The sequence below is a fragment of the Ranitomeya variabilis genome, chromosome 2, assembly GCF_051348905.1.
Source record: "Ranitomeya variabilis isolate aRanVar5 chromosome 2, aRanVar5.hap1, whole genome shotgun sequence".
In the NCBI taxonomy this organism is placed as follows: domain Eukaryota; kingdom Metazoa; phylum Chordata; class Amphibia; order Anura; family Dendrobatidae; genus Ranitomeya; species Ranitomeya variabilis.
Window position 1 is genome coordinate 768,986,406 of NC_135233.1, and position 13,133 is coordinate 768,999,538.

Genomic DNA, 13,133 nt, shown 5'->3' on the forward strand with positions numbered 1-13,133 from the left:
TACATGTAAGAAATAATGTAACTTTTCCCTAGTTACAGTGCAGAAATGTATTTATTGAAACCTGATTGATAGTGTAATGTTTCATCTCTGGTGGTTTACTTTATTATAATTCTAGGTAATCCTAAGGAAACCCATTTCTCTATCTTCCATGCAAGCAACTTGCCTTTTCATTCGTCCCCTTTTACGTTGTGTGAAATGCAGTTGGCTTGCCTTGTGTGATATTCTTCACTTCCAACAAAATAGTTTCAGCTTTCCTTTTTAATATATCTGAAACCACTGCAGCATGAATTAGTTTGTCTAGTTTTTCATTTTATCTATATGTTGTTTTTTCAGCAAGTGCAGGATATTATTCAAGGTCAGGTGTGTCTTCTTGGACCCACACATGATGGTTGTTTGTTATCTATTGGATTGTGGCCTGATAAAGTACCAGACGCCATCTTTTCTTCTGAGGACTCCACATTATCTACTATTCTGAGGGATAGTCAAGTCCTCCTTTACATTCTGAACAGACATTGCCTACAGAAAAGCAGGTAACCCTAAATAAAGCAAATTGGAGAAAGTACTACAATAAACATACTGTATCAAAACTGCATCTTGGGGTCTTTACTGTATCTAGTGACTATGTGGTGGAAAAAATAATAATGTTTGGCCCTTGGAAGAAAGGGAGGAAAAAACAAAAACGATAAATTTGCCTGGGAATAAAGGGGTTAAATACTAGCCTTCATTGTCAAAAATACTACACTACTCAAAAAAATAAAGGGATAGCTAAAATCCCACATCCTAGATATCACTGAACGAAATATTCCAGTTATAAATCTTTATTCATTACATAGTGGAATGGGTTGCGAACAATAAAACCTAAAAATGATCAACTTAAATCACAACCAATATCCCACGGAGGTCTGGAGTTGGAATGATGCTCAAAATCAAAGTGGAAAATGAAGTTACAGGCTGATCCAACTTCAGTGAAAATGCCTCAAGACAAGGAAATGATGCTCAGTAGTGTGTGTGGCCTCCACCTGCCTGTATGACCTTCCTACAACGACTGGGCATGCTTCTGATGAGGCGGTTGATGGTCTCCTGAGGGCTCTCCTTCCAGACCTGGATTAAAGCATCCACCAACTCCTGGACAGTCTGTGGTGCAACGTGACGTTGGTGGATGGTGCGAGACATGATGTCCCATATGTGTTCAATCGGATTCAGGTCTGGAGAATGGGCGGGTCAGTCAATAGCTTCAATGCCTTCATCTTGCAGGAACTTCTGACACACTCCAGCCACATGATGTCTGGCATTGTCCTGCATTAGGAAGAACACAGGGCCAACCGCACCAGCATATGGTCTCACAAGGGGTCTGAGGATCTCATCTTGGTACCTAATGGCAGTAAGGCTACCTCTGGTGAGCACATGGAGGGCTATGCAGCCCTCCAAAGAAATGCCACCCCACACCATTACTGACCCACTGCCAAACCGGTCATACTGAAAGATGTTGCAGGCAGCAGATCGCTCTCCTTGGCGTCTCCAGAATCTGTCACATCTGTCACATGTGCTCAGTGTGAACCTGCTTTCATCTGGGAAGAGCACAGGGTGCCAGCGGCGAATTTGCCGATCCTGGTGTTCTGTGGCAAATGCCAAGCATCCTGTGAGCACAACCCCATATGTGGACGTCAGGCACTCAGACCATCCACATGGAGTTGGTGTCTAACCGTTTGTGCAGACACATGCACATTTGTGGCCTGCTGGAGGTAATTTTGTAGGCCTCTGGCATTGCTCCTCCTGTTCCTCCTAGCACAAAGGCTGAGGTAGCGGTTCTGCTTCTGGCTTGTTGCCCTTCTACGACCCCCTTCATGTGTGCTGGCTTGTCTCCTGGCCTGTCTCCTGGTAGTGCCTCCAGCCTCTGGACACTACCCTGACGTCACAGCAAACCACCTTGCCACAGCTCGCATTGATGTGCCATCCTGGATGAGCTGCACTACCTGAGCCACTTGAGTGGGTTGTAGAGTCCGTCTCCTGCTGCCACGAGTGTGAAAACACAACCAACAATTCAAAAGTGACCAAAACATCAGCCAGAAAGCATTGGTACTGAGATCTGGTCTGTGGTCCCCACCTGCAGAACTACTCCTTTATTGAGTGTCTTGATAATTGCCAATAATTTCCATCTGTTGTCTATTCCATTTGCACAACAGTTTGTGAAATTTATTGTCAAACAGTGTTGCTTCCTAAGTGGACAGTTTGATTTCACAGAAGTTTGGTTTACTTGGAGTTATATTCTGTTATTTAAGTGTTGCCTTTATTATTTTGAGCAGTGTATATTGTTAGGATTGCAGCTGTGATGTGATACAAAGTAAATTGGCTCTCTTCTTCTACATTTGTTAGGGTGTTAATTGAATCAGATTATTTTTCTGGGTTTCTGTACTTGCTTTTCTGGAAACCTTAGTTCCCTCCTTATGTCTTTGCTCCTTGTTTGACAACCATTTTGTTCTGATTGCTTGTTCACTTCCATAATTTGACAGACTTTTAGCGCTGATCTCATTCTTTCCCATTGCAGGAATAATCCACTGGCTATACAAGATCTTCAGTTAATAGCAAAGTCAGCCAATGCAGAAAATCTCAGTTTCAATGCTTTGGAAATGGAAGGTGTTTGGATGGATGACCCTGTAGTTATTAAACATTCTGTCCAGCTGATCATTGAGAAATCCACATCATTGGATAGGATACTAAGGATGCGATGGTTAAGTCATTTATCAAAAAAAATACCATCTGAGCTGGGTGTGTTTATTGAAGTTTTTTCCTTCAGTTTTTAGTCCTTTTTTTTAACTTACTGTTCATGATGTTGCTTTATGCTAGGCCAGTAGAATACATTTTAAGTCTGTGATATTCAGTTACTGCATATTAATCACACCATAATGCGAGTGAATGTGGGCGTATTGTGATCGGCATGTTACCTTGATCATGATGAGCAAGTCACAAAAAATCCATCTAGTGCTGCCGTTTTGTAACCTGCTTGTTGCAGTACCTTGCGGCTCATATCCACTTCAATTACCGTATATACTCGAGTATAAGCCGACCCGAGTATAAGCCGACCCCCCTAATTTTGCCACAAAAAACTGGGAAAACTTATTGACTCGAGTATAAGCCTAGGGTGGAAAATGCAGCAGGTACCGGTGAATTTCAAAATTAAAAATAGATACTCCATACCGTTCATTATGGCCCCATAGATGCTCCACATAAAGCTGTGCCACATATAATGCTCTGCACCGTTCATTATGGCCCCATAGATGCTCCACATAAAGCTGTGCCATATATACAATGCTCTGCACCGTTGCCCCATAGCTGTGCCATATATATAATGCTCTGCACCGTTGCCCCATAGCTGTGCCATATAGTGCTCTGCACCGTTGCCCCATAGCTGTGCCATATAGTGCTCTGCACCATTGCCCCATAGCTGTGCCATATAGTGCTCTGCACCGTCTATTATTGCCCCATAGCTGTGCCATATAGTGCTCTGCACCATTGCCCCATAGCTGTGCCATATAGTGCTCTGCACCATTGCCCCATAGCTGTGCCATATAGTGCTCTGCACCGTTGCCCCATAGCTGTGCCATATATATAGTGCTCTGCACCGTTGCCCCATAGCTGTGCCATATAGTGCTCTGCACCATTGCCCCATAGCTGTGCCATATAGTGCTCTGCACCATTGCCCCATAGCTGTGCCATATAGTGCTCTGCACCATTGCCCCATAGCTGTGCCATATAGTGCTCTGCACCGTTGCCCCATAGCTGTGCCATATAGTGCTCTGCACCGTTGCCCCATAGCTGTGCCATATAGTGCTCTGCACCGTTGCCCCATAGCTGTGCCATATAGTGCTCTGCACCGTTGCCCCATAGCTGTGCCATATAGTGCTCTGCACCGTTGCCCCATAGCTGTGCCATATAGTGCTCTGCACCGTTGCCCCATAGCTGTGCCATATAGTGCTCTGCACCGTTGCCCCATAGCTGTGCCATATAGTGCTCTGCACCGTTGCCCCATAGCTGTGCCATATAGTGCTCTGCACCATCCATTATTGCCCCATAGCTGTTGCTGCTGCTGCAATAAAAAAAAAAAAAAAACATACTCACCTGTCTTGCTTGCAGCTCCTCGGCGCCATCTTCCCGGCGTCTCTCCGCACTGACTGATCAGGCAGAGGGCGGCGCGCACACTATATGCGTCATCGCGCCCTCTGCCTGAACAGTCAGAGCGGAGAGACGCCGGGAAGATGGCGCGACGCCCGGCGTGTGGAACGAGGACAGGTGAATATGTCATACTTACCTGCTCCCGGCGTCCCGCTCCTTCCCCCGGACAGCTGGTCTTCGGTGCCGCAGCCTCTTCCTCTATCAGCGGTCACCGGCACCGCTTCATTAGAGAAATGAATAGGCGGCTCCGCCCCTATGGGAGGTGGAGCCGCCTATTCATTTCTCTAATGAGCGGTCCCACGTGACCGCTCAGGGGAAGAGGCTGCGGCACCGAAGACAGTGGGACGTGCAGGGGGAGCGACAGGAACGCCGGGACTAGGTAAGTATATGACAGTGCTCACCCGCCGACCCCACCACCGATCATGACTCGAGTATAAGCCGAGAGGGGCACTTTCAGCCCAAAGATTTGGGCTGAAAATCTCGGCTTATACTCGAGTATATACGGTATGTCGCAACATGGCATACAGTGAGCTTTGGCTGTGTGACTTGTCACAGCCAAAGCAATGTAGTCTGGGCATTAGGCCACGTTCAGTATTCGGTCCTTATCTTACATCAGTATATGTAAGCCAAAACCAGGAGTGGGTGATAAATACAGAAGTGGAGCATATGTTTCTATTATACTTTTCCTCTAATTGTTCCACCCCTGGTTTTGACTTTCAAGTACTGATGTAAAATACTGACCAAATACTGAATGTGTGAACATGGCCTTAATGACATGCACACAAGTGCAAGTATTTTATTATAACCATGTATAAGCATATAAGGGGACAATACATATATATCTCCTAGGATCTGTTTGTACGAAGGAAGGTGACGGTCACAAGGGAGCATTCTCTGCGTCTGGAGGGGAGAAGGTTTTTCCACCAACATAGAAGAGGATTCTTTACTGTTAGAGCAGTGAGAATCTGGAATTGCTTGCCTGAGGAGGTGGTGATGGCGAACTCAGTCGAGGGGTTCAAGAGAGGCCTGGATGTCTTCCTGGAGCGAAACAATATTGTATCTTACAGTTATTGGGTTCTTTAGAAGGACGGAGATCTGGGGACTTATTCTGACGGAATATAGGCTGAACTGGATGGGCAAATTTATTTTTTCGGCCTTGCCAACTATGTTATGTTACTATTAACTTAAGCATTTTAAAGGAGATTTGGTACCAGCTTTTAGCTACCCCATGTGAGACCATGATGAGGGCAGAGACCTTGTTTCCAGCAATGTGTCTCTTACTGGGCTGCTTGCTGCAGTTTTGATAAAATCACGGTTGTCTCTGCTGCAGATCTACTACTTTTCTGAATACTGACCTTTCTATAACCCCGCCCACCCCTACTTTGTACACTGTGCATAGGCAGAAAACTGACAGTGTCGGAGGTGGGGTTATACAGGGTTCATTAATATGGAGGACTGCATGGCTGCAGGTTCACTATTCTTCTAGCGATAATTTCCTGCTGATAAAACATTGATTTTACAAAAACTACAGCAAGCAGCCCAGTAAGTGAAACATCGTTAGAATTGGGGCCTCTGCCCCTATATCCTTCTGCTCTCAGGTGAGATGGCAATAACTTGATGACAAATTCCCTTTAATTTTTCGGTGTGAACAGGAATAATAATCTGTTATGTTAAATAGTCCTAACAAATGATACCACAACATAACAAAGCAGCTCATGAACAGTCATACTTTCATATTACTTAGAGCCCCCTTGATTAGACAAACTTACACTGACAAATTACATTTTTATCTTTTATAAATAGATCATGTGCGCACCGAGATTGATGCTGGGGCACAAGCTTTGAGTAGGTTCTACTCTAGTCCACTGTCTGATGAACTGAATAGCGTCATGAAACTCCTCTACAGTTCAGGACTAGGTAAGGTTTTTTTTATTCACTTAAGTAGTTTAAAAATTCTTCTGTAACCAATTTCATCAGTGTGTTTTGCAACAATAAAGTTGCAAAACTCTTGAGACAGCTCACAGGTTTTACGCACCATGAGATTTTTCTAGTGTGGCACCTTTTTATAGGCCATCAGTTGAACTAGCTGATATTATTTGTCACTACGTGGCAGGATTGCTTTCTAATTTCTGATATATTTCAGCTGCTATCATGACTTTCCATGGCTTTTTGCCTGTGTGGATTGAATGGGTTGTTACTAGCATCTGGTGAGAATTTCATGTCAATAGCAGCTTTAACCCCTTCATGACCCAGCCTATTTTGGCCTTAATGACCTTGCCGTTTTTTGCAATTCTGACCAGTGTCCCTTTATGAGGTAATAACTCAGGAACGCTTCAACGGATCCTAGCGATTCTGAGATTGTTTTTTCGTGACATATTGGGCTTCATGTTAGTGGTAAATTTAGGTCGATAATTTCTGAGTTTATTTGTGAAAAAAAACGGAAATTTGGCGAAAATTTCGCAATTTTCACATTTTGAATTTTTATTCTGTTAAACCAGAGAGTTATGTGACACAAAATAGTTAATAAATAACGTTTCCCACATGTCTACTTTACATCAGCACAATTTTGGAAACAAATTTTTTTTTTTTTGCTAGGAAGTTATAAGGGTTAAAATTTGACCAGTGATTTCTCATTTTTACAACAAAATTTACAAAACCATTTTTTTTAGGGACCACCTCACATTTGAAGTCATTTTGAGGCTTCTATATGGCTGAAAATACCCAAAAGTGACACCATTCTAAAAACTGCACCCCTCAAGGTGCTCAAAACCACATTCAAGAAGTTTATTAACCATTCAGGTGTTTCACAGCAGCAGAAGCAACATGGAAGTAAAAAATGAACATTTAACTTTTTAGTCACAAAAATGATCTTTTAGCAACAATTTTGTTATTTTCCCAAGGGTAAAAGGAGAAACTGGACCACGGACGTTGTTGTCCAATTTGTCCTGAGTACGCTGATACCTCATATGTGGGGGTAAACCACTGTTTGGGCGCACGGCAGGGCTCGGAAGGGAAGGAGCGCCATTTGACTTTTTCAATGAAAAATTGGCTCCAATCTTTAGCGGACACCATGTCGCGTTTGGAGAGCCCCCGTGTGCCTAAACATTGGAGCTCCCCCACAAGTGACCCCATTTTGGAAACTATACCCCCCAAGGAACTTATCTAGAAGCATAGTGAGCACTTTAAACCCCCAGGTGCTTCACAAATTGATCCGTAAAAATGAAAAAGTACTTTTTTTTCCCCAAAAAATTATTTTAGCCTCAATTTTTTCATTTTCACATGGGCAACAGGATAAAATGGATCCTAAATTTTGTTGGGCAATTTCTCCTGAGTACACCGATACCTCACATGTGGGAGTAAACCACTGTTTGGGCACATGGTAAGGCTCGGAAGGGAAGGAGCGCCATTTGACTTTTTGAATGAAAAATTATCTCCATCGTTAGCGGACACCATGTCGCTTTTGGAATGCCCCTGTGTGCCTAAACATTGGAGCTCCTCCACAAGTGACCCCATTTTGGAAACTAGACCCCCCAAGGAACTTATCTAGAGGCATAGTGAGCACTTTAAACCCCCAGGTGCTTCACAAATTGATCCGCAAAAATGAAAAAGTACTTTTTTTTCACACAAAATTTCTTTTAGCCTCAATTCTTTCATTTTCACATGGGCAACAGGATAAAATGGATCCTAAAATTTGTTGGGCAATTTCTCCTGAGTACGCCGATACCTCATATGTGGTTGTAAACTACTGTTTGGTTGCACGGCAAGGCTCGGAAGGGGAGGCGTGCCATTTGACTTTTTGAATGGAAAATTAGCTCCAATCGTTAGCGGACACCATGTCGCGTTCGGAGAGCCCCTGTGTGCCTAAACATTGGAGATCCTCTACAAGTGACCCCATTTTGGAAACTAGACCCCCCAAGGAACTTATCTAGATGCATAGTGAGCACTTATAACCCCCAGGTGCTTCACAGAAGTTTATAACGCAGAGCCGTGAAAATAAAAATAATTTTTCTTTCCTCAAAAATGATTTTTAGCCCAGAATTTTTTATTTTCCCAAGGGTAATAGGAGAAATTGGACCCCAAATGTTGTTGTCCAGTTTGTCCTGAGTACGATGATACCCCATATGTAGGGTAAACCACTCTTTGGGCGCACGGCAGGGCTCGGAAGGGAAGGCACGCCATTTGGCTTTTTGAATGGAAAATTAGCTCCAATCATTAGCGGACACCATGTCGCGTTTGGAGAGCCCCTGTGTGCCTAAACATTGGAGCTCCCGCACAAGTGACCCCATTTTGGAAACTAGACCTCCCAAGGAACTAACCTAGATGTGTGGTGAGCACTTTGAACCCCCAAGTGCTTCACAGAAGTTTATAACGCAGAGCCATGAAAATAAAAAATAATTTTTCTTTTCTCAAAAATGATTTTTTAGCCCACTATTTTTTATTTTCCCAAGGGTAACAGGAGAAATTGGACCCCAAAAGTTGTTGTCCAGTTTCTCCTGAGTACGCTGATACCCCATATGTGGGGGTAAACCACTGTTTTGGCACACGTCGGGGTTCGGAAGGGAAGTAGTGACGTTTTGAAATGCAGACTTTGATGGAATGCTCTGCGGGCGTCAGGTTGCTTTTGCAGAGCCCCTGATGTGCCTAAACAGTAGGAACTCCCCACAAGTGACTCCATTTTGGAGACTAGACCCCCAAGGGAACTTATCTAGATGTGTGGTGAGCACGTTCAACCCCCAAGTGCTTCACAGAAGTTTACAACGCAGAGCAGTGAAAATAAAAAATCATTTTTCTTTCCTCAAAAAAGATGTTTTAGCAAGCAATTTTTTATTTTCACAAGGGTAACAGGAGAAATTGGGCCCCAATATTTGTTGCCCAGTTTGTTGTGAGTGTGCTGGTACCCCATATGTGGGGGTAAACCACTGTTTGGGCACACGTCAGGGCTCGGAAGGGAAGTAGTGACATTTGAAATGCAGACTTTGATGGAATGGTCTGCGGGCATCACGTTGCATTTGCAGAGCCCCTGATGTGCCTAAACAGTAGAGACACCCCACAAGTGACCCCATTTTGGAATCTAGACCCCCGAAGGAACTTATCTAGATGTGTGGTGACCACTTTTAACCCCCAAGTGCTTCACAGAAGTTTATAACGCAGAGCCGTGAAAATAAAAAATAATTGTTCTTTCCTCAAAAATTATGTTTTAGCAAGTAATTTTTTATTTTTGCAAGGGTAACAGGAGAAATTGGACCCCAACAGTTGTTGCCCCGTTTGTCCTGAGTACGCTGGTACCCCAAATGTGGGGGTAAACCACTGTTTGGGTGCACGTCGGGGCTTGGAAGGGAGGGAGCACCATTTGACTTTTTGAACGCAAGATTGGCTGGAATCAATGATGGCGCCATGTTGCGTTTGGAGACCCCTGATGTGCCTAAACAGTGGAAACCCCTCAATTCTAACTTTAACACTAACCCCAACACACCCCTAATCCTAATCCCAACTGTAGCCATAACCCTAATCACAACCCTAACCCCAACACACCCCTAACCACAACCCTAACCGCAACACACCCGTAACCCTAATTCCAACCCTAACCCTAATCCCAACCCTAACCACAACTGTAACCCCAACGCACCCCTAACCCTATCCGTAACCCTAACCACAAGCCTAATCTTAACCCGATTTCCAACCCTAGCCCTAATTCCAACCCTAACTCTAATTCCAACCCTAACCCTAAGGCTATGTGCCCACGTTGCGGATTCGTGTGAGATTTTTCCGCACGATTTTTGAAAAATCTGCAGGTAAAAGGCACTGCGTTTTACCTGCGGATTTACAGCAGATTTCCAGTGTTTTTTTGTGCGGATTTCACCTGCGGATTCCTATTGAGGAACAGGTGTAAAACGCTGCGGAATCCGCACAAAGAATTGACATGCTGCGGAAAATACAACGCAGCGTTTCTGCACGGAATTTTCCGTACCATGGGCACAGCGGATTTGGTTTTCCATAGGTGTACATGGTACTGTAAACCTGATGGAAAACTGCTACGAATTCGCAGCGGCCAATCCGCTGCGGATCCGCGGCCAATCCGCTGCGGATCCGCGGCCAATCCGCTGCGGATCCGCGGCCAATCCGCACTGTGTGCACATGCCATAACCCTAACCCTACCCGTAACCCTACCCCTAACCCTAACCCTACCCCTAGTTTTAACCCCAGTTCTAACCCTAACCCTAGTGGAAAAAGGAAAAAAAATATTTTCTTTATTTTATTATTGTCCCTACCTATGGGGGTGATAAAGGGGGGGGGGGGGGGTTTATTTATTATTTTTTTTATTTTGATCGCTGTGATAGAACCTACCACAGCGATCAAAATGTACTTTGTAATGAATCTGCTGGCCGGCAGATTCGGCGGGCACACTGAGCATGCGCCCGCCATTTTGGAAGATGGCGGCGCCCATGATGGAGGCGGACGGGGACCGGGAGCCTCGGTAAGTATAAGGGGGGGGGAGATCGGGGCACGGGGGGGGCGTCGGAGCACGGGGGGGTGACATAGGAGCAGGGGGGGAGCGGGCAGGAGGACGGGGGAGCGGAGCACAGGACGGAGGGGACCGGACCCCATAACGGAGCACTGGGGGGGCGATCGGTGGGGTGGGGGGGGGGGGTTCACTTCAGGTTTTCCAGCCATGGCCGATGATATTGCAGCATCGGCCATGGCTGGATTGTAATATTTCACCATTTTTTTAGGTGAAATATTACAAATCGCTCTGATTTGCAGTTTCACTTTCAACAGCCAATCAGAGCGATCGTAGCCACGGGGGGGGTGAAGCCACCCCCCCTGGGCTGAAGTACCACTCCCCCTGTCCCTGCAGAACGGGTGAAATCGGAGTTAACCCTTTCACCCGCTCTGCAGCGACGCGATCATTCCATGACGCCACATAGGCGTCATGGGTCGGATTGGCACGGGTTTTCATGACGCCTACGTGGCGTCATGGGTCGGGAAGGGTTTAAGGTACCTTCACACTGAACGATATCGCTAGCGATCTGTGACGTTGCAGCGTCCTGGCTAGCGATATCGTTGAGTTTGACACGCAGCAGCGATCAGGATCCTGCTGTGCCATCGTTGGTCGGAGCAGAAAGTCCAGAACTTTATTTCGTCGCTGGAATCCCGCAGACATCGCTGAATCGGTGTGTGTGACGCCGATTCAGCGATGTCTTCACTGGTAACCAGGGTAAACATCGGGTTACTAAGCGAAGGGCCGCGCTTAGTAACCCGATGTTTACCCTGGTTACCAGTGTAAATGTAAAAAAAACCAAACACTACATACTTAAATTCCGGTGTCTGTCCCCCGGCGCTGTGCTTTCCTGCACTGTCAGCGCCGGCCAGCCGTAAAGCAGATTACAGCGGTGACGTCACCGCTCTGCTTTCCGGCCGGCGCTCACAGTCAGTGCAGGAAAGCACAGCGCCGGGGGACAGACACCGGAATGTAAGTATGTAGTGTTTGTTTTTTTTTACATTAGCACTGGTAACTAGGGTAAACATCGGGTTACTAAGCGTGGCCCTGCGCTTAGTAACCTTATGTTTACCCTGGTTACCCGGGGACCGGCATCGTTGGTCGCTGGAGAGCTGTCTGTGTGACAGCTCTCCAGCGACCACACAACGACGAAACAGCGACGCTGCAGCGATCGGCATCGTTGTCTAGATCGCTGCAGCGTCGCTAAATGTGACGGTACCTTTAGAGATATATTTACTTAGTAAATTGGTGATGTGTTAAATACTTATTTCACCTGCTGTATAAACATTTACGTTTGACAACCAGTTTGATCAAACTAATCCTGCCTGATACAGAGAGAATGGGTACCACACAGTTTAAATTTGTCTTTAAATTATGGAATCAGAGGTGATACATTAAAGCGAGCATGATAGCAGGATTTTGCTAAGTAAACTACAGGCATTGTTATGTTGCCGCTGTTAGGCTAGGTTCACATTGCGTTTGGGCAATCTGTTTAATGGATCCGTTACTTAGCGGCATTAACACTGTAATGGATCTGTCAACACACCTGTAGACTCACATTATCGCAATGCATGTCAAAATCAGCATGCGTTAGCGATGATGCGTTACTGAGGCACCCTCGAACGCGGTCTACCGCATTTTCGGGTACGTTAGGTTTAACACACAGCGAACGGAAGCGTTTGCTGTGCATAGACCTCTATTGCTAACGCATGCCAACACAATGGTACCATGCGTTAGCGCGATTATAGTAAAAAGATTTTGTGCATCTGCATTAACGGTGTACCCGTGCTCAGTGGCGGGACTGTGGGCAGAGTCCTTTCTTCCTGCTCTAAGACAGAGAAACCAAGGAAAAGACCTGCCCACAGGCCACCCTGAAGCACATATAGTCTGTCTCTATGATGAGGAACATGTTTTTGCTTTGGGACAGCCTGTGGGCAGGTCTCTTCTTGGTCCGATGCACTTTAAGAGTAATCATTTCTGAGGGTATTTTAACAATTCCCTAGTATTTTGAAGTGATTCGTCTTTCTCAGGGCCATCACAACTGAGTTTAATAAACTTCACTGCCTGGATCCCCTTCCCTGCTGCACCTCAAGCTCACTAGACATCTTTGAGCCTGTTTCAGAAGAAGTTTCCAAGCTCCTGCTTGGCTTACAACTAGTGTTGAGCGATACCTTCCGATACTTGAAAGTATCGGTATCGGATAGTATCGGCCGATACCCGAAAAATATTGGATATCGCCGATACCAATACCCGATACCAATACAAGTCAATGGGACACAAGTATCGGAAGCTATCCTGGATGGTTCCCAGGGTCTGAAGGAGAGGAAACTCTCCTTCAGGCCCTGGGATCCATATTCATGTAAAAAATAAAGAATTAAGATAAAAAATATGGATATACTCACCCGTCCGGCGGCCCCTGGACCTTACCGATGTAACCGGCAGCCTCCGTTCCTAAGAATGAGGA

The 13,133-nt window shown here is 45.5% G+C and overlaps 1 protein-coding gene across 2 annotated transcripts in view; it reads left to right on the forward strand.

The window, feature by feature from the left end:
- Positions 1-13,133, forward strand: part of MDN1 (midasin AAA ATPase 1) — a 334,505-nt gene that overhangs the window by 189,545 nt on the left and 131,827 nt on the right. For both annotated transcript variants that reach the window (XM_077289726.1, XM_077289727.1), the window contains 3 exons: positions 334-530; positions 2,546-2,766; positions 5,974-6,087. In XM_077289726.1, coding sequence (XP_077145841.1) covers positions 334-530; positions 2,546-2,766; positions 5,974-6,087 — 532 coding nt within the window. The remainder of the gene's footprint in view (positions 1-333; positions 531-2,545; positions 2,767-5,973; positions 6,088-13,133) is intronic.